Source organism: Sporobolomyces salmoneus (genome assembly GCF_050403485.1).
Source record: "Sporobolomyces salmoneus JCM6883 DNA, S_salmoneus_JCM6883_v1_ctg74, whole genome shotgun sequence".
Taxonomy (NCBI): domain Eukaryota; kingdom Fungi; phylum Basidiomycota; class Microbotryomycetes; order Sporidiobolales; family Sporidiobolaceae; genus Sporobolomyces; species Sporobolomyces salmoneus.
In genome coordinates this window covers 38469-65664 of record NW_027481089.1, presented here as the reverse complement: position 1 = coordinate 65664, position 27196 = coordinate 38469, and the positions used below count along the sequence as shown (strand labels likewise).

General features: G+C 51.5%; 11 protein-coding genes across 11 annotated transcripts; 6 read left to right on the top strand and 5 right to left on the bottom strand.

The window, feature by feature from the left end:
* Window positions 1–89: 89 nt before the first annotated feature.
* VPS17 (retromer subunit VPS17) lies at window positions 90–2193 on the bottom strand (the record flags this gene model as incomplete). Its single annotated transcript, XM_076634885.1, has 7 exons — window positions 90–128; window positions 191–715; window positions 775–996; window positions 1060–1371; window positions 1437–1672; window positions 1741–1771; window positions 1843–2193. 7 exons carry the CDS (start codon window positions 2191–2193, stop codon window positions 90–92), a joined length of 1716 nt encoding a protein of 571 aa, XP_076485153.1.
* A 425-nt stretch (window positions 2194–2618) lies between these two features.
* JCM6883_005892 (uncharacterized protein) lies at window positions 2619–3788 on the top strand (the record flags this gene model as incomplete). Its single annotated transcript, XM_076634884.1, has 1 exon — window positions 2619–3788. The coding sequence occupies one exon, from the start codon at window positions 2619–2621 to the stop codon at window positions 3786–3788; it is 1170 nt and encodes a 389-aa protein (XP_076485152.1).
* A 909-nt stretch (window positions 3789–4697) lies between these two features.
* On the top strand, window positions 4698–6191 carry JCM6883_005891 (uncharacterized protein; the record flags this gene model as incomplete). Its single annotated transcript, XM_076634883.1, has 1 exon — window positions 4698–6191. One exon carries the CDS (start codon window positions 4698–4700, stop codon window positions 6189–6191), a length of 1494 nt encoding a protein of 497 aa, XP_076485151.1.
* A 532-nt stretch (window positions 6192–6723) lies between these two features.
* Window positions 6724–7876, bottom strand: JCM6883_005890 (eukaryotic translation initiation factor 3 subunit F; the record flags this gene model as incomplete). The annotated part of the gene is made up of 4 exons (XM_076634882.1): window positions 6724–6792; window positions 6864–7425; window positions 7500–7749; window positions 7816–7876. The coding sequence occupies 4 exons, from the start codon at window positions 7874–7876 to the stop codon at window positions 6724–6726; spliced, it is 942 nt and encodes a 313-aa protein (XP_076485150.1).
* Window positions 7877–8018: 142 nt separating this feature from the next.
* JCM6883_005889 (PCI domain-containing protein) lies at window positions 8019–9610 on the top strand (the record flags this gene model as incomplete). Its single annotated transcript, XM_076634881.1, has 3 exons — window positions 8019–8120; window positions 8192–9290; window positions 9348–9610. 3 exons carry the CDS (start codon window positions 8019–8021, stop codon window positions 9608–9610), a joined length of 1464 nt encoding a protein of 487 aa, XP_076485149.1.
* A 272-nt stretch (window positions 9611–9882) lies between these two features.
* Window positions 9883–11418, bottom strand: JCM6883_005888 (uncharacterized protein; the record flags this gene model as incomplete). Its single annotated transcript, XM_076634880.1, has 7 exons — window positions 9883–10050; window positions 10191–10283; window positions 10347–10476; window positions 10530–10622; window positions 10702–10855; window positions 10918–10981; window positions 11182–11418. 7 exons carry the CDS (start codon window positions 11416–11418, stop codon window positions 9883–9885), a joined length of 939 nt encoding a protein of 312 aa, XP_076485148.1.
* Window positions 11419–12446: 1028 nt separating this feature from the next.
* Window positions 12447–14284, top strand: JCM6883_005887 (uncharacterized protein; the record flags this gene model as incomplete). The annotated part of the gene is made up of 7 exons (XM_076634879.1): window positions 12447–12864; window positions 12926–13209; window positions 13271–13340; window positions 13408–13715; window positions 13783–13801; window positions 13871–13998; window positions 14156–14284. 7 exons carry the CDS (start codon window positions 12447–12449, stop codon window positions 14282–14284), a joined length of 1356 nt encoding a protein of 451 aa, XP_076485147.1.
* Window positions 14285–14833: 549 nt separating this feature from the next.
* On the bottom strand, window positions 14834–17297 carry JCM6883_005886 (uncharacterized protein; the record flags this gene model as incomplete). Its single annotated transcript, XM_076634878.1, has 11 exons — window positions 14834–15087; window positions 15149–15237; window positions 15307–15379; window positions 15443–15578; window positions 15649–15800; window positions 15879–16016; window positions 16086–16162; window positions 16228–16426; window positions 16501–16830; window positions 16893–17006; window positions 17078–17297. The coding sequence occupies 11 exons, from the start codon at window positions 17295–17297 to the stop codon at window positions 14834–14836; spliced, it is 1782 nt and encodes a 593-aa protein (XP_076485146.1).
* Window positions 17298–17670: 373 nt separating this feature from the next.
* Window positions 17671–20162, top strand: JCM6883_005885 (uncharacterized protein; the record flags this gene model as incomplete). Its single annotated transcript, XM_076634877.1, has 7 exons — window positions 17671–17727; window positions 17790–18896; window positions 18960–19049; window positions 19112–19177; window positions 19241–19315; window positions 19388–19481; window positions 19543–20162. 7 exons carry the CDS (start codon window positions 17671–17673, stop codon window positions 20160–20162), a joined length of 2109 nt encoding a protein of 702 aa, XP_076485145.1.
* A 175-nt stretch (window positions 20163–20337) lies between these two features.
* On the bottom strand, window positions 20338–22742 carry JCM6883_005884 (hydroxyacid-oxoacid transhydrogenase; the record flags this gene model as incomplete). The annotated part of the gene is made up of 11 exons (XM_076634876.1): window positions 20338–20348; window positions 20425–20785; window positions 20854–20972; window positions 21047–21072; window positions 21141–21240; window positions 21301–21385; window positions 21464–21631; window positions 21750–21898; window positions 22077–22153; window positions 22223–22389; window positions 22464–22742. The coding sequence occupies 11 exons, from the start codon at window positions 22740–22742 to the stop codon at window positions 20338–20340; spliced, it is 1542 nt and encodes a 513-aa protein (XP_076485144.1).
* A 1344-nt stretch (window positions 22743–24086) lies between these two features.
* Window positions 24087–26653, top strand: JCM6883_005883 (uncharacterized protein; the record flags this gene model as incomplete). The annotated part of the gene is made up of 2 exons (XM_076634875.1): window positions 24087–25434; window positions 25497–26653. The coding sequence occupies 2 exons, from the start codon at window positions 24087–24089 to the stop codon at window positions 26651–26653; spliced, it is 2505 nt and encodes an 834-aa protein (XP_076485143.1).
* Window positions 26654–27196: the final 543 nt, after the last annotated feature.

Genomic DNA, 27196 nt, shown 5'->3' with positions numbered 1-27196 from the left:
CATTCGCATCATCTATTGCAATAGTCTGTGCGAACCACGATGAAGAAACTTGTTGCTACACAAACCCAAGAGAGAGAATCATCGATGGGTTAGAAACCGTTCGCCAGCATCGATGCTGCCATTCTCGCCTGTCATCGCATGTCGAGTCAGTACGGCTCATCTCAAAGATCAAGATTAAGCCCAAACTCACATCAACTCGTTGCCTTCGATCTCCCTCGACGACGACAGAACTAGCCATCGAGCGCACAGTTCGTTTCTGCGCTTTCTGAGCCATACTACCGAGATCCCTCGAATTAGGTGTCGGCCCAGTCGACGAAGATAATGGATCGGTTGATTGTGGAGGTCGAGAAGTAGCAGAGTTGACAGAAGACGTCGAAGGGGAAGGTGACATGGCGGATGAAGTTCTTTGTGCGATCGATGGGGAATGTGTGACAGAGTTGGCTGCTGTTCTTGGCGAGCCAGCGGTCCTCGATTGTTCGTGATGATGATGGTAGACAACTCCTCCTTCCAGTTTGCGAATGTTCTTCATCTCGCTTCGTAAAGTTTCGTATTCCTTCAATCTTTGCTTCTCGTAAACGAGATTACTCTTGGCGTGATCGAGGAGAGTCGAGAGTAGATCTGAGTGAGTTTGAACGGAATGGCGGGCGAGTGAAGGAGAGAGCGAAGAAGAAATGGCTGTGAGGCGGTTGGTGAGGAGAAGTTCGTGTCGTTTTGCCTGCAGATAGTGACGAACATGAGCGATCGAGCTAACGCGGGAGAAGGTGAAAGAGTTACCTCATCGAGTTCCTCGAGCGCTTCATCAACCTTGTCACTGCGTAACTCCTTCGCACTACTCCTCAATTTCTCAATGTTTCTACGTTTCTGAATCGTCAATTTGACCGCAGCTCGATGTTCTTCCGATACTGAATCTCGATTCGATAGAGTCTCTTTCGCCGAACGAGCGTTCGAAGATTGGTAAAGTAAGGCATCGCTGAGGTGAACGAGTTCGTTGATCGACTGAGGACGAAATTCGACGTGAGTTCAGGTCTTCCGCAGAAACGAGGTGTTGTAGAGGCTTACCTGCACTGCCAAGATATCTGCATCGACCTTCATCCCTCGTGCCAACCTCTTGAATCCATTCGCAAGAGGTGTGTAAGTCTCGCTGATCGCGTACGTGTTGATCTGATCTCCAAGTTCGTTAACAGCTGTCGCGGTTTGTCTCCTTGATTTCGACAACTTCTCGACCGTCTTGGAGGCGTCGAGGAAAGTCGTTTCTAGACGCGCCATCGAGATCTTCGAAAGAGTGAGAGGGTCATCGAGTTCTCCTCCTTTTGAACCTCGAGAGAACGAAGGGAACGAAGTCGTCGATTTCTTCTTGTGATGAGGAGTATACTGCGTAATCAATCTCGCACACAATCAGCATGCGGTTGGGAGCTGAGGGAAAAGAAATTGCTTACACCAAAATCACTCTCAACGAAATTCCTCGTTTCCTCGTCTCGAACGACTGCTTGATCCTGCATCAACCTGACGACCCATTTCTGATACTGTTGTTTGAGGATCCTGTCGTCTTCTTCGTCTGTCGCGGCAGAGGTTTGAGGAAGTGGGAGAGCTGGGATAATCGATTGAGGGCATGTGACGGACAGGGCTGAAACATAGCCTGTGAACTCGGTGTAAGAGCGAGAGATTGCGCGATCTGTAAGGTGTCACAAGCGGTGAGTTACGGACGAGTGCGTTATGTAAAGCAATCGAGAGCAAACTGACAAGTCGCATTTCGAAACGTTGGTAGATTTGACTGCATTCTCGCCGAGTTCCGTCAGCTTCCTTCTCACTTCATACTCAAGCTTATGGGGTGGTTGTACTAACCTCTGCATTGAACTTTATATACATGTCTCTCCTATTCCTGTCAATTCCGAGAATTCGAATCCTGACAAACCCTTCCTGAGCTGCGGCCGGCGGTCTCGACGGAGTTGCAGTCGATGCTTCTCCACCGCCAGGTCTCACGCCGTAGTCGTCTTCATCGGTTTCGGTTCTCCTCCTCTCGTCGACAGTTCTCGCTCCTCGAGGTACCATCCCGCTTCTCGTCTCTCCTCCCCATCCATTTCCCGTTCCGCCTGTTGGATACTGCTGTGATTGAGTAGTCGGTTGCGAGACTGAGGAGGAAGGATCAAAGGCGGAGTGGGGAGAGTTGCCGAACGGATTCAATGGGTCCGACATGGTGACCACGTAGCGAGTCTTGATTAGCGAGCTGGTGAGAGTGTTCCGAGTCAAAGATAGGTAGTGGAGAGAGGGAAGAAGTCGCTCGCGATTCTCATCGCTGTTCAGCTCGCTTCGCCTCATTTTAACCCGTGCGTATCGCTTAGCACACCGCCAGGCTACGAAGTCGACTATCAAGTGCTATCTTTGAACTGCCCGCTCATCCATCCCATCAAGGACTCGCACTTCATCGATTATCAAAGTCTCGTTCAACTCTCCCCGTCCTCCTCGACACCCAGTCGCGATCGCCCCTAAAGTACATAGTGAGTTAATCAGCCATATGCCACTACATCGCACGAGCTGAATCATTCCTAAGGCAACGGAAGCACCTACTAGGCTTTTTCTCTGCCTTCCTCCCCTCCTTCCCTTCGACTCGACATTTCACGATGGTGTTGACCCCTGCCGCTCACCGATTACCGAACGAACTCATCATCGCGATCATTCAGGCCCCGAGCCTCACATATCTCGATCTCGCTCGACTCTGTCTCGTCTCCTCTCAATTCCTCTCGACTGCGCGGCAATGCCTGTATCAAGAGCTGGAGATTGAAACTTATCTTATGGATCGGTCAGGAGTTGGACAAGTGGAATACTCGCACGAATCTTGGTTGCTCCTCAACACGCTCAAGGAGAATCCGAACCTCGCAAAGGAAGTTCGGTCGATCGTGTTGGAACAAGAAGATCCGGAACCCATAGACGCTGAGGATATACGACAGAACGGGTCGGAATTCGAACTTCCGAGTCCTGAGGTCGTCAGGGAAGTTTTCGCGCTCGTACCGCAAGTCAGGGAAGTTACGTTGATCGGGGAGTGGCCTGGTCAGCTGGAACTCATCGGTCATCTCAGGCAACTCGAAAGCTTGAGCATCGATCACGTTGGACGATCCGAACTCGTCAAAATCGCGAAATCATTTCCTCACCTGAAATCACTCGAATTCTTCAGCGGCGAATTATTGCGCAACAGAAAGTTACCCCGCTCCGCCTTTCCCAAGCGTGAACGGCTCGAAGTCCCCTTACCCTTCTTCATCCCTCGCCTATCATCCTTCCTTCTCCCCGCAACCCGTTCAACTCTGCGATACATAAACCTTCATCTCGAAATCCTCCTCGATCTCGATTACTCTCAGTTCCCCCATCTACAGACCATCCATATCTACTATTCGGATTCGGGATACGTATCCTATTATCTGCTTCAACCTCACTCGTCCCCTGGTCGTTTCGATCGATTCTTCCAATCACTCGCGAAAGCTCCAAAGCTCGATACTCTATCCTTTGGTCCTGAGGAATTCCACTTCGATTACGAGGAGCTGCTCTTCTCCAGCGAACGCAAGGGTCCGATACTGATACGACCAGTACTCGAGCGCTTGAAATCTATCCGATTTGATGAAGACGTCTCGCTCCATCGAATCGCGAAAATCCTTGACGCACCCTGGGCTACAAACGTTCGCAACATAGTTGTTTCGCCGGAATACGACTGGGGAGACGGATATGAATCGAGATTGGAGGAGCTGAGACGACTTTCGAGCCGTCGTCAAATCGAGTTAGTCTTCGACGACTACCCGTGAGTCGTCTTCGAGGAATACTCGTGAGTTGTCTTTGATGAATACTCGTGAGTGTGCTCTCTCAGCACTACGCTCGAAGTGTACATACACTCAGTCCCTTCGAACTTGCACAGGACCGAGATTGATCTGTCGCCAACCCGTCTCGCTGCTTGTGATCAACAATTTCGGTACCTCACCCTTCATCTATTACCTGCAAGACTTGTGTCTGAAGTCGTTGTCGCAGACTGTAGTCTCATTCGGGTACTGTAGAAGAACAAATCGGAAAATAGTGAGCAAGGATTCTTCCCGCTTTCTTGACCTCGCCGCGCTCACCCTTTGCTCGCCTTGACAGTAGCTCAATGCTCTCGTCGAGCGCTGTCCTACCCTTCCCTCTGCACATCGTTCGAAGACAATTCGTTAAAAATTGCCTTTCTCTGAGGAATTCTGTCTTATAAACCCTCGCAATACACCCACTCGCTCTGTCGGAACGTTCTACCTTCTAGACCGACACTGCGAGGAGCTTGTTGCGGCATGCTCAGAGACGAGGGTGAACAGCAGGGAGAGAGCGAAGAGGTCGCAATGACTTGGAGGTCGAAGCATTTTGTTTCCTCTTGAGACGCGACGAGCGCTCTTCGTGTGGTCGACATAGTCTAGCTGTATCTGTCTTCGGAGCGGCAAAGGCAAGAAAGGAGAGTTCTCGAATGCGCAGCGAGGACCATCCCTCGGATTTTCGAGGTTACCCTCAGCGGGTTGTTGCGAGAAGTCGATTATTGTAGGTCACGACTTACTGTTGGGTGTAAGGTCGAGGGCAATACACGAATAAACAAGCAAACAACATTCCTCGCCAGCTGCGACGCGTGAAAAGTTTTGAAACACGCTCATGAAATTTGGATCTTGACGATCACCCTCCCCCCTCTCTAGACGAAAAGCATAATGGCTAGTCTAGGTCCAGCATTCAACTACTCTCCTTCGACTTCACGTTCTCTACCATTCCCTCGGTCTACGACTGCAGCAACTCACGCCCCGAATCCATCTCTATCATCACTCGCGACTACCTCGTCAGGGAATTCGAACCGTTCATCTTATACGAGTTACACTTCGAGTTACTGTAGTCACCGAGATTCAGAAGAAGACCAGGAGGAGGAGGAAGACGACGATCGCAGTATCTTAGAAGATCTCCTCGACAACCTCTCAAGGGAAGACAACGAGGACGACGAAGGATCACCACCAAGGATACCTCTACGCGACTCTTCGCAGCAACTTCGTGAACGGACACGGTATCGTTCTTCGGCGTCGATACAACCTCTCGCAGCTCCTTCCTCTTCCGTTCCTCCTTCTTCTTCGATGGACTTGTCCTCCTTCCTCGCCTCTCTCCCACCGTCACTCGACAAGTGCTTCTGCGGCAAGGACGTCGAGGAGGATTCGATCTACTGTTCGAGGTTGTGCGCTCAAGAAGACGCGTTGAACGCTCTTTGCGGTGCGAGTTCAGGAGCAGAAGATTCCGACCGGGCTAGTTTGGTATCGGGGTCATCGGGTAGTGCAGCGAGTCAGAGTGGAGAAAGTCATTACAGGAGGGTCGAACGGGAAGAAGTCAGGAGGGAGAAGGAACGACAGGCGAAACTCGCGAGGGAAAGGGCAGTCGCGAGGAGGAGAGCTCGGGAAGGAGAATCGGTCAGTTCGGCGGGATCGACTGGATCAGCAGCGAAGAAGGGTTCGCTATGGAGGAATAACGTCGACGTCGGATCCGTGAAAACCGCTTCGACATCATCTTCGAATCGAGTTGGAACTCCTTCCCTCTCTTCTTCCGTCTCCTCGATCGCCTCAACTTCTTCGACCTCTTCCCCGATATCACCATCGTTCCCTCGCTCTATCCCGCAACATCACCCCGACCTTGCTCATCTCCCGACTCCCGTCATTCTCGCACCCCCTCCTCGACCGACTACCCCTTCTCCTCCGTCTCCTCTCCGAGACGTATCCGACATCTACTCTTCTTACCTCGCGACGACTCCTCTCGCCGCATCAGAGTCTAAATTCCTACGGACTCCGAGACAAAACGATGGGTCGACTCCTCGATCTGCCTATCCTCAAACTCCTTACGACGACGATGAAGAGGACGATTCACCGACAGGTCGAGCTGCTCGCCTTCGCGCACAGCAACAACAATCACAGCAGTCGTCAGGAGCGTGTGGAGTATCGGACGTCGGATTGCGAATGCTCGAACTCTGTTCCTCGTACCCTTCTTCGCCTTCGGAAGATTTCCTCTCCGAGTCCCTCGACCACGTCAATCCGGGAACTCCTTCGTTAGGTTGGGGTCACCGAGAAATGCAAGAACGAATGACGAGGAAACAAGGTAAAACCGGAGGTTCGTCCGGTCACACCAAAGGAAAATTGAGTTTCGAGGACGTCGTAGGGATCCTCGGGAACTAGGTCGATTCGGGGTTCTCTCATATGTCGGGTACTTGGGGTCTTTATGTACTTTTCTCTCTCTCTCTCGCTTACTTCGTCTTTCTGTCTCTCCTCCCTTACCCCCTTTTTTGCTCTCTCTTTTTGGACGGTCGCTTCGTCGTCGTCTCTCCTCCTTGTTCACGATTTTTACTGTCTCCCTTCTCTTGTAGCATGACTCTTATTACTGTCACTCCCTCTCACGCCGCACGCATTAACGCACGCACACGATCCCTTATTACTTCTCTTTTTGTCGAAACAAATTTTACCTTCCGTCTGTCGTCTTATTGTAGCGTTCTCGAGAGTCTCCAAATCGTCAGCGAAGACCTCACCAACATTTCACAACTCTCTGTTCCTCGTCGGGCGAACGCAAGCAGGAGAAGACCTCGAGGAATTTCGCATCGTAGCGAATTTTAGTAAAGTTGCAGCAGGAGGAACAGTCGTCTATACGTACACGATATGATGGAAATAGAGAGGAAAGCGAGGGGTAAAAGGTAGACAGAACAAAAACAGCGATTTAGACCAGAAGGTTGAGTCGAGAACTGATTTCTGTTTGAGTTTTGACGAGGTTTGCGAGGTAGCTGACCTGCAGAGCACGAAGCGAGTCAAAGTCAGCGAGAGTTTGTCACGAAAACAGTAAGAGAAAGGGAGACTGACCATTAGAACATCGGCCAAATGAGCATTAAATTCTTCTTCGAAATCCTTCGCCTTGTCTCGACTCTTCTTCGATCCACTCATGCTCTTCGCGCCAACGCTCGCGGGGACATGTCCAACAGTCTCGAGAAGAGCCCTTCCAATCTTCTCGTCCCCTTCACGTTCTCCCGCGGCAACTTGACGAACATATTCCAAAACTTGATCGAGCATGATCGAAACCTTCTCGACGAGCGAGTGTAGCGTCGCAAGGGGAGAGACGACGTTGACATCCGAATTGATTTGGGGAGGTGCCGAAGCGGTCGATCGTTCGAGAGAAGTGAGGTTTTGAGCGAGGAGGTCGAGTCCTGGTCGTTCTTGTTCCGCGACTTGGAGGGAAGATTCGACGGGGACGAAAGTGAGATGGTCGTTACGGAGAGAGGTGCCGATAGGGGAAGAGATGTAGGTAGTGAAGGCGAGAGAGGAAGGGTCAAGAGTGAGGTGAACGGCAGGGAAAGGAGCGGATTCAGAAGTGTAGAAAGAGTGGATCAAGGCGGTGAAGGAGTTGAGCGCAGGCGAAGTAGCGTACCTATTCCATCGATCTTGGTCAGTCTCTCCTAATAAGGACAAAGGAGAAGAGGAGAGACAGAGAGGGAAACTGACCATCCTACGACGACTTCTCTCGGGTTTACTTTCAAATGTAAATCCAACAAAGCTCGGTGGTGGTCCATATCGATCGTAACTTGACCCTTTCCGTGCGCCTCGTAAGGTACACCGAAAGCGTTCCTCACTCGGACAGAGTTGTCCAAATCGGATCGAACTCCGAGAAGAGTACCAAACACGCGATCTTGAGTATCGGGACGACGAAGGTGGTGATCCAAGATAGCCGCCAAGGGCATAGGAGAGACTTGGACTGCAATCACATGATTCACGTGTGAGTAGAGTGTGAGAAAGAAAGGGAAAGGGAAAGAGAGCTAACCTTGAGAGATTGGGCGAGTCGAAGCCAACGAAGTCGAAGGGAGGTTCAAAGTAAGCGTCATCTTGCTGGAATGAGTCGATCGATCAGGTGTAAAGAGCGAGGTTGGATGAGAGAGATCGATTGATGGGGGAGGTTTTTTCTAAAGATCTCTTTCATTCCCTCTCCGACACGTCGACTTCGAATTCGTAGTACAGTAGTACAGGATGACACAGCAGAGCTCGAGTATCGCGTTCCAGGACGACTTCACCCATTCCCATGGCGGCAGTTGTTTCTTTGTCGCTGTCGACCCAAACTTCCCTTCGGATGTGAATCCCTCTCTCCCTGACTTCCTGCCGCTGTATGGACTATACTGAACATGTGGGTACGGGTCTAATAGGTCACTGAAGCCGCTCAAGTCGTAGCTCGTTCCCGACCAGAGGGAGAACGGGAATCATTCGTTTCTCAACTCTCTTCAGCAGCTCAAGAGGCCCAACCCCCAGCACCAGAGGTATCAGAGGAGGATGAGGAGGAGGAATCGAAGAAAGTGGAAGAGTCAGAGGAAACCCGAGAGGCGAAACGAAAAGTCGTCGGAGAGTTACTCGCGAGCGTGAAGGACACGAGACTCGAGGCGACCGACAAGGAGTTCGAAGGGTTCTCAAATCTCGTCCTATCCTTCATCCTCTCCCTCTTCCCGACCGATCACTCGGATTTCGCTTCCCACATTCTAACTCTCGCCGATGCCATTTCCTTCTCCGACAACCGCACCGCGAACCCTTCGCTCTCGACCCGATATGCTACCCTCGCTACCCTCTTCAACTCTCTCCCTTCCTCGACCGGTCCCCTGAACCAGCTCCAACTCGCCGTTCTCCTTAAACTCATCACCTTCGCCGCTTCGAACGACGATTTCGCCGTCATCCTCCCCGCCGTCAACAAACTCGAATCGTACCTTTTGTCATGGGGATTCGGACCCGGAACTCAGGGCGAGGAAGAAGGAAACGCCGCCGTATCACAAGTCGTCGAAGTTCTCGTAAAAAAAGGAAAATTCGTCGAAGCCCGATCCGTCCTCGTTTCCCATTTGTCCTCCCCCTCTGCTGTCTCCGGTCAATCCGCTACTCCTTCCTCGAGCGCTTCCCAACTCGCCAGTTCCCTCATCGCCCTTTCCCTCGCCCTTCCCGACGTTTTCGATTTCGCCTCGCTCACGACTTCCCGATTCCCTTCCCTCGCTTCCCCTTCTTCTTCCGAATTAAAACAACTCCTCGAAATCTTCCAACAAGGAGATCTCTCCGGGTTCGAATCGATCTCGTTCCCGATTTCGGTTGCTTCTCTTACCCTCGAGAAGGAACAACTCGACAAGAAGTTGAGGTTGATCAAATTGGCGGAATTGTGCAGTGAACGAGTGGGAGAGACGGTCGAGTATGGAGAGATCGCGAAGGCTTTGGATTTGCAAACGAGTGGAGATGAGGAAGGTGAACAAGTTGAAACTTGGGTTATCGATGGTCCGTCCATTCTCTCCTGTCTTCGCGAGACAAGAGACTGATTTTCCCTGTTTCTAGCTATCCGAGCATCTCTCCTCACTGGTCGACTTTCCCAACCTACTCAATCCCTCTCCATCACCCGAGCTCTCCCCCGTTCGTTCGAATCGAAACACTGGACGACGATCGAACAACGTCTTCAATCATGGAGGAAATCGCTCGATTCGATTCTCGCTTCGACGCAACGTGGACTCGGAGGAGGAAAGAACGGAGCAGCAGGATACCGAGGAGACGAGAGTGCGACGCAACTTGTCAATGGGCAAGAGAAGGAAGATGATGCTTGATTTTTTCGTATTTATAGACGTGTGAAACATCGTTCATTGTAGAACATAGAGCATGGTGATTTCGTGGCTGCTTGCGGTCGAAACGAGTCCAACCCTCCCCAAAATGGCTTTTCACCGCTTATTCCCCTTCCCTTCCTCCCTGTCTTCTGCTCTTCTCTCACTCTTTTGTTTCCTGTCAAAGGGTTGCTTTAATCATTTCTATTCCTTTTCCGCCCATTGAACCTCGCGATCTGAAAGCTCGATGACTTTGCAAAGAGCAGTCTAAACTAGAGTTAGATACCGGCTAGATTAACGAGTTTCCAGCGTCCCTGCTTCTTCTCGACCATTCCTATCCGTTCGAGCGCGAGAAGGACGTCTTCATCTGTCGTTGATTCTGCCTGGCTATCGTCCTTCGTCTGAACCTGTCCGGCTGATCCGAGCAGAGCTTCGTTCATGAGCGTCTGGCGAGATAGAGATTGATGATTATCGGACAAACGGAGTCAATGGCAAGTGACGAAAGGATGAAAAGGAAGAGGTGAAAAACATTAGCAGGGTTCGTGCGTCGGGTTTTGAATCTGATCTGCAGGAGAGACAAACGCACCTCAAGAACGGCTTTCAGTCGGAGAGCACGTTGTCGTGGGGTATCTTCTGGATCGCGAGAGCTGCGAGCGAAATAGCCTCGCAAGCTCAAATCCTGCTGGATAAGTTAGACAGTCAACGTAAAGGACACGCCCATGCTTGTGGCGCCAGGACGTACAGCCTCATTTGTACTGTCTGATTCGTCAACTTGTGGAAAAGACGCTGCCAGGTGATCGATGTAGTCGACGAGACCTTGTTGCAGGACTCTGAACTGATTCTGGAGGTGCATGGCGCGGGCTTGTGTACGCCTGTCGACGAAACTCTTCAGCGGAGATGTGACATGTAGGAGATCGTGACGTACTGGACGAGGACCTCGGGAGAGACCGGCTCCTCATTCTTCCTCGAAGAGAGCGCCTCGTGAAGAGTTTTCGCTTCTTTCAGTAATTGATTCTCGCTGTTTCGTGTATAGGTGGTCAAGGAGTCCAGACGATGAGCTTTCGGTCTTCGCGCGGCAAAAGGTGCGAAGGGCTCACTGTTCAAGCTGATCCTTCTTGTGCTCGAGTTCTTCCAAGTTTCGCTTTTCGGCTGATTGCAAATGTTTGACCGTTTCCTCGACTTGCCAGAAAGCCATCTCAAGCGCAGTGAGTTCCGATACGACGAGCATGGGATCACCCTCGGGTAGCGGATCTACGATGGAGATACAGGATCAGGTCGAGTAGCCATTTGAACGAAGTAACGCTTAAACTAACCGACTTGGGAATCTGCGAGTTCGGCTTCGAGTAGAGCAATTCGTCTTTCGAGCCGTTCGCATTCCTGAAATCAAAGATAGGTCTTCAGTCCAGTGACACTCAAAATGCGAACTAGACAGGGTGCGAAGATACCTCGTATTCAAATGGCACTGGCACAAGCAGCCCCGGTTCTCGTGCAATGTCTTCCTCAAGCTGTATTGCTAATCGTCAGCACTCAAACGGGCCTACTCGGGGCAGCTACAGGAGGAAGAGAGAGGGACTTACCGACTGTAACTCGTTCTCCAGTTGCCGGTTCGCGACCTCGTAGTCTTCTGCCTCCTGACGTAAAGATACAGCGTAGTCTTCCAGCATCGAACTTCTTGCGTCTGCTGTCGTCTGTCGAGAGGGTTGTTGAGGCACATTCTCCTCGCCGATTGATTGAGATTCTTGATCGACTTCGGAGGTTACCGGGGCTGAACTGAGGGCCATTGAAGGCGTGGTACCCAGTGGAGTGCCCGGCATCGGTCTTTGTACGAGGTTGAGTGAATGGAAGAGGACAGAGAGCGTTCGAAGCTTTCGAGCTGCAACCTTACCCCGCGCTACTGAGGCAACGTACTGCCGAGTATATTGACGCCGACTCTATCTTCTGGGGGTTCGTGAAGCTCCCTGAAGCGCTGGTGGGGTCGAGGGCAGTAAGGACTACGTCTCTTTTGTTATTTTGAACATATACGCAATTGAAGCGGTTTCTTCCAAGCGGATCCTCGATGGTCTAGTGGTTATGATTCGGCTCTCTCACAGCCGCGAGCGGGGTTCGATTCCCCGTCGGGGAAAAATTGACTCGAAGCAGTCGCATTTCTTTTGTCTCTCCCAGTCGTTTTTCTTTGTCTCCGGGCCTTCGCGTGCCTTCACACCCTTAGCGTTAAGGTTGCATTGTACAGTGACCGGACGCTCTGTGGCCCGCGTCGCGACTCCCACGACTATCGACTCTCGAGAGTTCCAAAAGTTTCAGCGGCGACTTTTCCGACGAGCGTAGCGCGATACGCTCGTTCCCTTTCTTCTCTGGTTTACCTTTGTGCCACGCTATGCTCCTTCAATGAAAGAGTACTGTCAGCATTCAAACCGAACGAGCCGTGCTCACGACGGGAAAAAGGCTCCTATCGTGAAGAAGTGTGATGGTGGCAAAAGAGAGCCTTGTCAATGAGTAATTTTACAGGCATACGGTGCATACATTCAGTCGGGCGGTGAAAAACGTTCGCGTCCCTGCGATTGGACCCGTCCCATTTCCTGGGGTGAAATTTTTCCTTTTCAAAGTCGAGAATCTCTTGAACCTTTCCACCTTGCTTCCTCCTCCTCCCACCGACACCCTTCTCTCTGTAAGTTATCGTACAGCTATTCAATCGCGCTCATACACGAGATTTACCGTCTTTAATTGAACAGCCAATCTCCCCTCCTCCCTACGACTTCCTCCCCCCCTCCTTTTCCCCCAATCTATAGTCGCTTCAGCCACTACTCCCTCCCGACGCCTTTATTTCCCATTCAGTTGAGCAAATATGGCCACTACTCTCCGACAACGCAACGCGGCTTCGAACGAATCGGCAAAGAAGAAGGAACGACGAGACAGCGACGTCCTCTCGACTTCTTCCGATGAAGACACGTCGCCGGTCAACCACCTCGAAAAGTCGTACCCTGCCTTCGAGGTCCCCAACTTCACCATCAAGGAGGTCCTAGGAGCTATTCCCGCTGAATGCTTCGAGCGATCAGCTGTCGACGGATTCTTCTATGTCTTCCGAGATTTCGCCCTTGTCGCCGCTCTCGGATACGCCGCTTCCTTCATTGACCCCGCTTTCGGTTCCAAGGGAGACGTCCTCACTGGATGGGCTGGATTCGCCGCCAAGTGGGCTTCGTGGGCAGCGTACTGGACTGTTCAAGGTTGGGTCATGACCGGTATCTGGATTCTTGGTCACGAATGTGAGTATATACCGTTCATCACTCGCTCCGACAATCACTGACAATTTGCGCGCGAAATCAGGCGGTCACCAAGCTTTCTCGACTTCGAAAACCCTTAACAACACCGTCGGACTCTTCCTCCACTCCTTTGTCCTCGTACCCTACCACTCGTGGCGTATTTCGCACGCCAAGCACCACGCCGCTACCGGACACTTGACCCGAGATGAAGTCTTTGTTCCCCGAACCCTCTCGCAACGCAAAATGATCCAAAACCCCAAGAAGGTCGAAGTTGCTCCCGGAATTGTTCTCGACGAGCTCCTTGAAGATGCTCCTATCTACCGTCTCGGATGGCTCCTCGTTCAACAAGTGAGTTCTCTCATTGTTCCCCTACTTTGCAAACTTTACTTACTCTACCGTTTCAACTTAGCTTTTCGGATGGCCCGCTTACCTTTTCAGCAACGCTTCTGGACAACTCTGGTACCCTGCCTGGACTAACCGTGAGTTCTCGGCAGCTTCCATCCAAAACTAGTCAGTCATTTTCTGACCCTCTTTGCTCGAATTTAGACTTCGACCCTAAGGCTCTCATCTTCGATGCTCGTCACCGCACGGACGTCCTCGTTTCGGACGCTTTCCTCGTTGGCATGTTCACCCTCCTCACCTTGTTCGGTCAAAAGATGGGCGGTTTCGGAGAAGTTGTCAAGTACTACGGAATTCCCTACCTCGCCGTCAACCACTGGCTCGTCATGATTACCTACCTTCAACACACCGACCCTTCGCTCCCTCACTACGATGCTACCGAGTGGAACTTCGTTCGTGGTGCTCTCTGCACGATGGACCGAAACCTCCTCGGCCCTGTCGGTCCCTGGCTCATGGTATGTTCCTTTTCTGTACTATGGCAATACTAGGCGTCTTACTAACTTGGTCTCTCGATCTCTGCAGCACGGAATCTGCGAGACTCGTAAGTTGATCGAATTATTCAGCTTTTCTTTTCTTTTCTCGCCTCTAACGCTTCCCTGTTGCTTCCCAGACATCGCTCACCACCTCTCAAGCAAGATTCCTCATAACCGTGCGTATAAAGCAACCGCTGCCCTTAAGGAATTCCTCGGCCCTCACTACTCGTACACCGACGAGAACATGTTCGTCTCCCTCTGGAAGGTTAGTTTCCCGGTTTTCCTTCTCCCCTTCCTGCCCGGCTTCCCCGCACGCCTATACCGTCACCCACCGCGTGCATATCTCACGTCACGAACGCCGTCTCGCGAACGCACCTACTCGAGAGCTCGAACTGAAACAAGTTTTACCCTACACCCTCTAGTCTTACAAGCAATGCCGATACGTCGACGATGAAGGTGCCGTCCGTATGTACCGAGATGCTTACGGTCGCAAGCGACGACAAGTCGCTCCCGTCGACGTGCCCTCGGATTCCGGTGTCGACTTCGAGTAAATCACTACTCGACCTTATTCCCCTCTCTCTCTTCCCCACTCTGTTCGGTTACCCCTAGACTCGTAGATCTCAAATCCCCTTATACTCGACGTCCTTCTTTTGTTCTCTCACCTCACCACTCTCAGCCACTCTTTTCCATTTCGCCACCATTTCCTACCACACAATTCGCAGCAAAACCTTAGTCGTTCTTTTCATTTTTTACTCACTCAGCTACCCCTTGTCTCTCTTTTCTTCCGCTACTCACCGTGTTTGTAGTTTGTTGGTCGCGTCCTGGTGTTTGAACTCTTCTTTCGCCGAGGTGTTCAATGAGAAACAGAAAAAAAGGATGTTTACTTTCCCATAGACTCGGTGTTCGACCCCTCCTCTGCGAGTGGCTCACTCCAGTCTCGAATGCGAGTTGTCAAGCGGCAGAAATCAGTGCGCTGCCCGCGCTTCTCCCAGGCGCAAGTTCGAACTCTCGCGAAAAGCTGCAGATTCTGCGCCGACTATTGCCTCTCCTCGGCTTCGCAGATCTTGCAAGTCGAAGAACAAAATCAAGGTCTCATTCTTCTAGTTTCTCAGCGAAGCGTATTCTACCAATGGAACCTCTCCTTCGAGGAAGTTGAAAATCTCATCGTCCACCAAATCTCGCCAGCTTTTCCCCGTGGGTACTTCACTCTCGAACACTGTCGCGACTGGTTTGAGCGTAGTGTCGAAGAGAGAATCAGGAATGAACGGAAGAGACGAGGAGAGCTGGGATCGAGCTGTTTCGCATGCTGAACGAACGAGCGTCCGAGAGTCGAAATGCCGAGAAGAAGTTGAGACTATCGGAGAATTGCGCATCAGTAGATATTGCGAGCGAAAGAGAAGATCGAGAAAGCGTACAGATTCGTTCGGGAGGGACGAGCGCTGCTTCGGCAGTCGCAGCCCGTTGAAACAAGCTTCGAACTGTCAACCCGCCCGCTCGTAGGTCGCTGGAAGTCAAAACAGCGGCGAGTCAGTATCAAAGACGGTATGTTCTGTTAGAGTCGCGGGGAACTCACAAAGCGAGAGCGTTGAAAAGGTTGACAGCCTTTTCCGGATCGTCTTCAGGCAGCAATTCTCCTGCGGTATTGTCTGTACAAAGGACCTTCATCAACCCCCGGACGGAATTCATAGTGTAGTCGGGGTGAGACTTACACAATCGAGCAGTTGCTCTCATCATTTTTGGATGCAGGAAGTAACCCGCGGGAAAATCGATTCTGTTCTCTTCTTGCTGCGCTTGATATCTCAACGTGTACGCGAACGCTTTTCCTGCTGCGACGATTGGTTGAACCTGATCGCGAAGGGGCGGATGAGCATTCAAACCCGAATAGAGTGGAAGTCGGGATAGCAGCAGAACTTACCTGGAAAGCGAATGTCGAGACGGGATCTGCGGAAGCTTTTTGCGAGTGACAGTCGTCCATGATGTCTTCGGCAAGTGATTTGACTTCGACGAGCGAGAACATGTCGCGTTCAGACTCTGTTTTTGCACGGTAATGCCCATCGACGAGCGATTCTGTCCGGCGTACAATCGACCGAGCGGCGAGATATCAGCTCTCAACGAATGCTCTGGAGGAGCAGGATGAACACGAACCAACGAGATGCATCTTGACTTTGCGCTCGAAAGTGAACCGGAGAGTGCTCCCTCGATCTTCGTCTGAGACGTCCTTCCATCGCTCGCGACCTTCTTGGAGTAAACCAAACACGAACCTGAATTGAGAGCATGCCTCGACTAGGAGATTAAGGGGGAAGATCAGCATCGCCAGCGAGAAGACGAATGAAAGGGGGAATTTCAACGTACCCGTTCGACCTTGTAGCTCGTTGATGAAGGCAGCCACGAAAGATCCTCGAATCAGATGAGCAAGGACCAATTTGACCCTGCGAAAGCGACGGTAGCGTCAATAAACTGAATCGCTAGTTCTAGAGAGGAAGCGCAAACGAACCTTTGCCATCCTTCCTTCTGTACTCTCTCATCAAAGCTGTTGATGACATCTCGAGGTACCGCGTCTTTCTTGAGATGATCCGCGAGGTCAAACACTCGAATGTCCCAGCTGAGTTGTAAGCGGAGTTTCTCCGTCAGAGGCAGTTCGTGATCTTTTCCGGGTGGAAGATGGAAGCCTCTCGCATCCGTAATGATTGCATCTAGTGTACGCAGGTGATATCATGTCAGTGCCTGGCCCTGCACATGCGCCGGGGAGAGTGGAAAATTTGCTTACCTGCGATGTCAAGAACAGGACTCGGCGACTCGCTTTCGACCTCTCCGCTCTCTAGCACCTTCAGCTTTTCATCGAGTACCTCCCAAGCCTTGTCCATCATCGTCCAAGCGTAGATCGCCGTGTTTGCCGAAACGAGATTGTCGACTTCGCCGCCGTCGAGAACGTATTTGTCGTACTTCTTCGCAAACTCGAGCGACTCTTCTGCGGCGACCAAGGCAGGATGTGCTGATTCTTTCTTGCGAGCTTCTGAACGCTCCTTTGACGAGGTCGCTGCAGCTTGATAACGTATTCGGGTCGGATCATCTTCAGCAAGCTTCTCTGCGGCACGGTCTGAGCATAGATAAAGTCAGTATATAGCCTCAGCGTTGGAGGTCCGAGTGGAGAAGACCCACAAGCTGATTCTGCCTCTTCGAAGTTATGAAGACGAGTCCATGCTTCTCCTTCTCGAGCTTTCGCTCTACTGAAGTCCGGTTTTAGTTTCAAAGCGGCCGCCGAGTCAAGTAAAGCTGTGCAGATCTGTTCCATCTCAGTCCCAATGGAGCGGTCGTAGCAGGGCTGAGAAAGGAAGAGAACGTACCCGAATCAAGTTCGAAAAGGTTTATTCTCGCCGCAGCCCGATTCGACAAGATGGCCGCAAGGTGATCCTTCATCTCGTCGTCGTGCTCTTCGGTATTGCCGATGTCGGACACAGCATCACAGGCTTCAGAGTAGAGCTGAGCTGCTCGTTCGTAGTCTGCGACTCGGAAAGCTTCGTTTCCTTTTTGACGGAGAGCGGCTGAAGCCTCTGGAACCGGCATCGCGGTGCAGCTGACGATATGGAGGTCTTGTGGAGGTTCGGATCAGAGGTTCGGGGCGTTGAGCGGGAGTTGACTGATATCGCGGAGAATTGGATCGAACTGACGAAGACGCGCTGGAGCCGATGATTGTCCGTGTGAGGAATGATCTATAATAGTCGAGCTTGTCCCTGGCGAGTCTGCAGCTGATAGAGTGTTGAGACGGGAACAAACAGCAAAGTTTTGGTCAAGTTGTGTTTTCCTTCGATTCTCTCATCGTCATCCGCCTCTTACGACCCAGAAACAGCTTACCAGGCTCAAGATAGTACTCCTCGACATCAGCGACGATTCATCGCGGATCCTCGACGACGGTTTGGCTTGAAAACGAAAGATTTAGATGGACGAGTTGCTTCAACCTCGCAAGAAGGCTCGGACTGAGCTAGACACTCCTAATGTGAGTTTGAGATGATCGTGGAGCTGTCAAGACTTTGCTGATGCCGACTTGCGCTCAAACAGACCTCAAATCCGCTTCCTCCTTCTTCAACTTCTTCGAATACCGCTTCTAATCGCCAAATCCACTCGGTAGTCTACGCAGGGTACGAGATACAAGCACAATTCTCGGCGCCGTACCCCTGGGACGAACTCGTCAAAGAATCTCGCTCGAATCGGACAGACGACGAAAAAGGGAAAGGTTCTTCAAACGGGGCAGGAGCTCGAAAGTCTGAAGGAGACAGGTCGAGGAGAGCCTCGAGTAGTCTTACAGGGAAGAAGAAGGAGCGGAAGGGCGCGACCACGACGAGCAGAGACAGACGAGAAGGGACGGGAACGAGTAATCTCGATGACAACGACAGCCTGTCTTCCCTCGCAAGTTCTTCCGATGAAAAGGCTCCGCCCGAAAGGAAACGACCGGTCAAGACAGTCAGGAAAAGTCGCAAGAACTCGGCTGGTTCCGCCGCACCAGACGATTCAATCGCTTCGTCTCTCGTCGGAGGAGGAATCGCTTCGTTTTCGACTTTTCCACCTCCACCTCCCTCTCCTCCCCTACCACTAGAGAACTTGGAAGCAGAAGAAGGAGATATTCCCCCTCCTCCTCCCGCTCCTTCCGTCTTGCCTTCGACAACAACCGATTCCGATTCGAATCTTCCGAAACGAGAACCGACAGAGCAAGTCTTCCAGGCGATGATGGCGCAAGACCCTCGAATCCTCTCCCGCGAATCTTCTCCCAATCCAACCCCTCCGAGCGCCACAGCTACTCAAAGTGATTCTCTCCCGAACGAGATCGCTCCCGTTCAACCCTCTCCAAGTGGATCCGGATCATCTAAATCGTCACCGAAACGAACGAAAGGAGGTCGGTTCCTCCCGAAACCGGCAGGAACAACAGTGAAAGCACAACGAGCTTTGGCACGACAAGCTCTCGCCGCCACCGCTTCTCCATCCGAACCGAAAGTTCTCACTCAACGCCAACAACGCGAGATCAAGAGGAAAGAGCGAGAGGCGAAGGAGAAAGAAGAGAGGGAGAGGAAGGAACGAGAAGGGGTGGGAAAAGATGATGAGAGGAGGTTGTGGGTTTGCGAGAGATGTTTCAAGTATATGGCGGATCTTCAAGGATGGAAAGCGCATCAGGTACGTCGACCCACTCGCGCTTCGAATTGACGTCGGACTAAATCTCGTCGTCACTGTTATCAGAAAGACTGCAATGTCGATCAACCACCAGGGAGAAGAGTGTATCAACGAGGAGCTACTTCGATCTGGGAAGTGGACGGAGCCACAGCAAAGGTACGTCGTCGATCGATCTCAGCAGTACTTGAGGCTAGCTGAAAGCGTTTAACGAAATACAGCTCTATTGTCAAAATCTCTGTCTTTTTGCGAAACTCTTCATCGAGCACAAATACATGTTCTTCGATGTGAGTCCGCATTGAACTTCTCTGCCTGAGGCCAGACGACTGACTCTGGGAGTCGTCCGACAGGTCGAAGGCTTTTCATTCTACCTGTTGACGGAAAGTTTGGGAAAACAAGAATGGGTACTCGGATACTTTTCGAAAGTACGTCTCTTTCCTCTTGACCTGTGTTAAGGCAAGGCAAGAGCTGACTCGTTTTCGCTTCTCGGAATTCAGGAGAAGGTCTCGTACGATGATTACAACCTTGCGTGTATCGTTGTTTTCCCTCCTTTTCGACAAAAAGGCTGGGCTACTCTTTTGATCGAATTCAGTGAGTCTACAGAACGTCTACTGAGGTCAAGCTCGGACTAACGAGTGTTGAACGACAACAGGCTACGAACTCTCTCGTCGATTATCTGCGACTCCCGGTACTCCCGAACGACCTCTCTCTGATCTCGGACAAGCCGGCTATCTATCGCATTGGACTTCCGTCCTCGTGCGATACTTCCGCTCCATCTTCGAGAATCACCTTGAGCCACCTTACATCGAAGACGTGATCGAACATGCTCGAGCTCTCGAACTCGAAGCGGGTGAAGCGGAAGATGGCAGTCAATCACCGCCTTCGAGACGACATCGCAAGATCAAACAAGCGAAGGGATGGGTCGGAGAATTACCTTCAGGAGCAGGAGTCGCGATTCTCGGTCAATACGAAGCGTTCACCCTGAGGTTGACTCGAGATGGAGAAGTCGATGGACGAGTCGACGAAGAAGGAGAATTCGATTTTGGACCGAGTGAACTCGAGATCCTCGCCGAAAAGGTCAACCTACAAGTCGAAGACGTCGCATGGGCACTCGTCGAAAGTGGATTGGCGCAATGGAGGAGTGGAGGACTCGTCGAAGAAGGAGGAGGGGAAGAGATGGTCGTCATCACTCCTGAACTCGTCGAGGCAGTCGCAGAGAAGAAAAAGGTTAAACGGAGGCCAATGTTGGATGTAGCGTTCATGTGTCTTTAATCCGATGCGAGCATTCCCGAGATTGTTCTCTGACTTGAGAGACCTCCAATAGCGAGCTTGGATGAACTGAAGTCACTGATTTTGCATCACAAACTGTACAGAAGAGAAAGCGGAGAAGAGAAAGACGACAAAGAGTAAGAAAACCGAAAACCAGGACCGTCAAGGCCAACCTCGCTTAGAAGTTCACTGTGGGAGAGATTGCGCGACGTTAGCACACGAGGAGACTAAACGCAGCCGAGAGAAAAAAGAGAACTGTACTCACTCGCTTGCTCGATGATTCTTCCCAATTCCTCTTTGCCGTCGTTGTCTCCGAATCCAGGAGCGAGATCCAACACACGCCTTTGCGGAAGCGCACCTTCGACGAGTTCGTTGACATCCGAGTTTTTGTATCCGAGTTTGGTCAATCCTCTCGGGACATCGAGCGAGACGAGGAATCGAGCGATTCGATCGTGAAGGAGAGGACCGATATCGCTGTCGGGAATACGATTGATGTCGACGTTGTCTCTGAGGTGTTCGGGAGCGAGCGTTTCAAAGATGTTGGCGACAGTTCGGTGACGAGAAGGAGATGAAGGCGCAGTGAATTGGAAGACTGCAGGTCCAGTCATCGCTACCGAGATACCGTGCTGAACGTACGGGACGAGATCTTGTCAGTTCAAGCTGTCTCCAGAGAGAATAAGAGGTCAAACCGTACAGGAACGATAGGGTGGTCAACGTCGTATCCGGCGTGCTTGTACTGGCCTTTCTTCTTGTTCAAGCCAGAGATCGGGTACGAGATACCGTGAGGCAAGTGAACCCCAGCGTTACCGAAACCTATAGGAAAGAAACAAGCCTCTCGAGCTTTGTTAGTTATCAGAACAAGCTCAGAAGAGGATCTCGTTTCTTACCAATACCAGCGAAAGTTGATGCGAGACTAATGACAGGTTCATAGGCATCAGCTCGGTACTCGACACCTAGAAAGAACCTTTGAGAGCGACTCACAGCATAGTGCTCTTCGCCTCGCGATCACTACCGTCCTTGGCAACGCGAGGCAAGAACTCGACAGCCTGTCTCAAAGCCCATTCCGAGAAGACGTCCGAGACTGTTATTCGGGCTTCAAGTCAGTTGAAGCTCTGAGATTCGAAGCGACGAGATGACTGACTAGGGTTTCGACCTTGGTAGGCGGGTCGGTTCAAAGGGTTTTGAGGACGCGGTACTCGCTCGGTGTAAGGAATAGCAGTGTACGACTAGACATTCGAGGAGGTAAGGGCAAAATCAGCTCTGAGCTCTGCGGAAGTTTCCATGCTAAGCGATTGAGTACTGACCTCGAGAGCGTGGAACAATACATCGAGTCCGGACGAGATGTGAACTTCTCGCGAACACGAGTCGGTGTTCAAAGGGTCGACAATACCCAAAAGAGGTCGCATAGCACGGTTGGCAATACCGGTTTTGGCGTTCAAGGCGGGAACGTCAAAGATAGCAGTTCCGGTTGTCTGTTGTCGAGAGAGTCGCGAAGAAATGTAAGGTTGGCGGGAAGAGGGTAAAGATAAACACAGAGGGAGAATCAGTCGCTGGAGACGGTAACAGTTCGAGCAGAGTATGCTAGCTTACCTCTGAGCCAGTTCCAGCGGTGGTAGGGACCGCAATGAGAGGTCGCAAAGTCTTCGCGATGGGCAAACCTTTTCCAACCGGAGCGTTGACGAAGTCGAACAAATCGGCTTCGGGGTAGGTCGTGAACAAGTTGGCGACCTTGCAGGTATCTGTTCGTACGAGAAAACGAATGGCGGAGCCGGGTGGTCAGTGTCTGCTTCAGAAATCGGAAACCGGGGAAAACGAAAAGGGTTGTGCCAAGCGAGAGAGCTGAAGACGACGAGGAAGCGGCGCTGGTCGAGAAGAGAAGATGCAAGAGAGAGGTTAAAAGATAGACGTTCGACTTACCAATGACGGATCCTCCTCCGACTGCGAGGAAATGACTGAAATCGTTCGTTCGAGCGAATTGAATAGCATCTTCCCAGCTGTTTTTCGCGGAAGCCCCTCGCCTTGTCAGCGCCTCGATCTGAGAGTATAGAAGAATGCAAGCTTACGATTCTTGGTTTGGTTCAACGCGAGTTCGATCGAAAACTTCATAGTCGACTCCGTTCTCTTCCAACGATTCGATCGCCATTCTCATCGGGAGTAGTTTCGAGATGGTCTTGTCGGTGAATACACCTACTTTACGAGCTTTCTGATTCGCAAAGTCCATTCCAACTTCCTGTCAGGATCGTGTGGGGAAGGAGAATCAGCCGCTTGGACTCCGGATTCGAGAGGGAATGCGACGGCTCTCACCCTAGTAACACCTTCACCGTAACGCAAGTTAGATGCGGCAACTTCGAAAGCGTAATCTCCCACCGGTGAAGGTCGAGCATCTCTTCCACCTTCGACTGGTGTAGCGTATCCACGTTGAGTCACCTTCGACCGACCTCCGGTACGTAGAGCCGTGAGGGCGTTAGAGATGTCGTACGAAGAGTGCGAGGTGACGGGAGAGCAGATCGGACATCCACAGTGAGTTTTGTGAAGACGACTCATCAAGTTCGAAACGACATTGCGAGGAGGTCGGGGAGGCATGATATGTATGTGTCGTTGAGTGAGAGAGTGAAGTGTGAGAGGAAGAGAGAGAAGAGAAAGGTCGGGGTTTCGGGTACAAAACCTCGTTCGAAATGCCGGACATTTTGAGGTCGAAAACTCCGATCTGACGTGTCAACCGAGGTCAAGAGTTTCCCGCTTCTCTTTCGTTTGCCGGGCAGGCAGGAATCGCGGGAAGGTCTATCCGCCCGCCGTGGACAGACGGTCCGCCGTCTCAGAAGAATATGCCGCTTTCTTCGTCGAATTCCAGTTTTCCTCTCATTCCCGCTTGCAGCGCTGTCTACTTACAAGAGCATGCCTTGAGTCTGAGCTTCTACGGACGAGCAAGGCTAGAAGGAGGTCGGAGTTGTGTCTGCGCGGTCAAACGTCTTCGCTGAGCTGAAACAGCCATGTAAAAGACTGAAGCAAGCTCGTTCCGATCACTCGTCCACGATCTGCGAGAATCCCGAACAACACAAAACCCCTTTCCTCGTAGCGCGAGTGCGTCAGTGACCCTGAGGAGTCGGTTTCTAGCCCAAAAGCGGATATACGCGATTCGTACTCGTGTTCCACTTGGAAAGTCGAGATCAACGATTCGTGCTCACTTTTCCTCGACCAAGCGAGCTGATGGGTGAAGGTGAGATACCAAGTCAGCTCATAGAAGAGAGTAGCAGATACCCAAAGCTTACTGGCCCTATCGATACCGAGCTATGTAGCGGAAAGAGAAACTCCAAACGAAAGCTTGTGCCGATCACCGCCATGAGTCTAGCTACCGGCTGGATAACGCCTACGCAGTACATCGCCTCTTCATCTTTCATTGCAGTCGTACCATACATCCTTCACGACGCAAGCTACTCGAAGAGCGCTGTCGCGTTTTGGCTTTCGAATTCGACAAGGTCCTGCTCGTTCTGCATGCTTTAGCAGGGCCACCCGGTCACACAAATGGAGCAAGAAGCTTTCTAGCACATCGGAGGAGGCTTTCTGAGCGTCGTTAAGCCGGAGCGAAGTGAATGAGGCAGAGGAGGAGGAAAAGATTCAACGACCAAGCGAAATCGGCTCGATCAAGGACCTCGCGCTTTTGAGACAGATGTAGGACACCTAAGGAGACCACCAGAGCAGGTGTACGTGCCCCTCGAGACTTGATCGGTGCACTAAACCGAATTTGAGATTTGGATTTTGGGCGAGTTAGAATGGTCCCGAAAGGTCGCTTAAAGCCTGCGCAGCCGGTAGTTGATCATGATTGTGTTGTACGATAGCTTCGAGGTTGACTTGAGTGACTTCGCTCATTCGAGGTGTAGAGAAAGGAAGAAAGAGATGAACTCGCTTTTCCTGTCCTCTACCACTCACATGCTTCGCACTTTAGGGCTCGGAAGCTCTCTCAGATCACTACAGACCAGATCCATCAGCTCGACCGCCCTCGCCCTCGCCAAACCTCCCAAGAAACCGATCAATAAACTTCTCTTCCCTCGACCCTCTTCAAAGCGTACGAACAAGCAAGCGGTAGACACCAAAACCGATGGTCCACTCGACTCCTACCAGCTCACTGCACAACTCGTTCGACTCACGTCACAATCCCGTTTTTCGGATGCGCTCACTCTCCTTCATACTTCTCCCCCTCGAGCCGCTACAATCGTCGTATGGAACGTTTTGTTGAACTCGATACTACAAAGCAACAACGCAGAAGGAACGGGAGCGATCAAACGGGCGTACGAGGTCTGGATGGATATGAAGAAACGAGGAGTTAAACCTTCTTCGAGGAGTTTCGGGACTTTCTTAGGAGGAGCGGCAAAGATCGCGAGAAAGTTGGAGAGTAGAGGAGTAGCGAAAGGAGAAGGAGCGAAGGAAATGATCGGGAACGACGTCAAGACAAAAGTCGAAACGGTTTACAAGCAATGGACCGTTTATCAATCGACAGTGCAGGAGAAGACTCAATCGAAGAGTGAAGAGCAACAATCTCAAGAGAGTGGAGAGGAGGTCGACGAATTGACAGTACATCCGACGAATCAATACATTTCTTTCCTCTCCTCGGCCCTTTCTCTTTCGAAAGATCCTGCGACTTCAGCTTCGCTCCTCTCCAAGCTCCTCACTACCTTTGAATCGATCCCCCCTCCATCGTCACCTGAACCGGTCACTCGAAACGCAGTCACATACGCTCTCACGTTCAACGCCCTTCGAACTGCGCTTCAGATCGCAAACTCGCCGACACCTCCTCCTTCTTTCCCCTCGACCCAAGTACTTCTCGACAGTGCTCTTGCAATCTTCACTCCTTTACTCAAATCGACTTCTCTCCCCGATTCAGATCCCCTAACTCCCCAACTCGCGACCTCTTTCCTCTCACTGTTCCTCCTCCCTCCTTCATCCGTCATGTCCCTCTCCCTCCAATCGACTATCCTCGACATTCTTGCTGATATTCACGGTCTCGTCCCGCCCTCAGAACTCGCTTCCCTCGCACCTCCTGTCTCCCCCTCCGTTCCTCAACCGGTCTCGTCACCTGCTTTTGACGCAGGAGCGCTCAAATGCGTAATGAATCTGTTGATGAAGTGGGAGAAACTTGAATGGGTACAGGGAGTTTGGGAACAAGTTAACGAGTACCCAGAGAGGTATTTCGCTTCGGGACAGAATGAGACCGAGATTGAACATGCCGAGATTGTGATGGAAGCGATGGGTAAACAAGGGGATCTCGAAAGTGCTGAAGGTAAGTCCAAATCTGCTAACGTGTTTCAGAACTCGCAGAAACTGATCTTTCGATTGCTTTAGCTCTCTTAACGAGACTCCTCCTCGAATCCGATTCTGCCTCGCCTCTGAAACCCCGGCTCCAGACCCTCGAAACCCTTCTCGACGCCGCCCTCCGTTCCGGTCAATACGAATCATCCTGCCGAATCTACTCATTCTTCTCCCTTCCTTCCTCTTCTCCCTCTTCTTCAACTCCCTCCTCCAGTCCTTCCTTCGAGGCTCCGTTCCCACCAAGCTTCAAAGCGACGACCTCCTTCCTCCTCACCGCTATAAACACCCGAGATAAAACGAAGATCTGGTCTTCCCTCAAATCGCTCTCTTCTCCTTCGACTCTCGGTGGAGGTCCTTTCGTTCCCCTCTTCGGTCCTCAAGCATTCCCTCCCTCGTCGACGACGCTGTACTCACCGAAGAAGACTGGATTAACGAGAAAAGAACAGGTGATTGAAAGGATTCGGGAGAAAAGGGATCTGAAATGGCAATTGCGTTACGGACAAGCAGTACTCCGAGCTTTGGAGAGGGTATTGAAAGGGAAGGAGATTGGGTTGGGAGAGAACGAAGAGGAGGTGAGGAGGGGACTTGGGGAATGGAAAGGGAGAGTCGAGGAATGGGTTACGAAGAGAGAGAAGGCGGAGGGAGTGAGTGGGAAAGATAAAGGAGAGATGGAGCTCAGGAGAGAAGGGTTACAGATGAGAGCGAGGGAGAGAAATGGGGAAGAGGTCGTCGTCCAGGAACAGCAACCGAGAACTCTTTCGCAGGAGGAAATCGAAAGGTTAGCAGCGGGAGAAAAACCGACAGGAGACGAGCTAGTAGACGAGTCTGAGATGGAAGACAGGAAAGTCGGGCGAAAGGAGAGGAGGATGGGTTGGTGGAAAGAACGAGAAGGGGACAGTATGAAGGAAGAACGAGCGATTTACGAATCCCGACAACGACGATTCGACAGGAACGACTCCGGCCGATCAGACAGGGATGGTACTCGATCGAGGAGACCTCCATTCCGGGAGGAACGCGCAGAAAGGGCTCCGAGACCATCGCAAGGACGGAGTTACGATCGTGAAGGAAGAAGTAGGTCGTTCGATCGAGGGGAGTATAGTCCTCGAGGGAGAGGAGACCGTGATGGAGGGAGAAGGAGAGAAGGAGGAGATCGACCGAAAAGGCAAACTACCTGGGAGAATACGGATTGAGCAGCGAGTCTGGGAGGAACGGGAGAAGATTTTTCCTATCTTTGTTTGTTGTATCGCTTATGCTCACCTCACACAGTACCACTCTCGCAACCAGCTCCATCGTATCACAACTGTTTCGGATCGAGCCTTCGGGCCCAGGCGGTCCGCCTTTGTCGAGCTTTTCGAGAGACAAAAGGCGGGTCGAAAACCGACTCGCGACAGCCACGGTCGATTGAATGTGGTTCGCTGTACAGTATCTACGGTCAGTGAAAGTTCTGTTCCTGTCTTGCTGTACAGTACATGGACACCATCGAAACCTCTCTCTCGCATGCGCAGGACGTTCTGTTCCGCCACGAGCAGACGAGAGAAATTCACAAACTTGAACCGTTTCGCTAGCCAGCACTCACCCCGGTTTCCTCTCAGAGTAGCTAGCTAGACGAGAGAGAACGAGAACGAGACTATGAATTTCCAACAAGAGGGATAATAGGTACTTTTGGTGTGAGAGAGAGAGAAACTGAAAAACGAAAGGTTTTGAGAATATGATAAAAACAACGACGACGACAA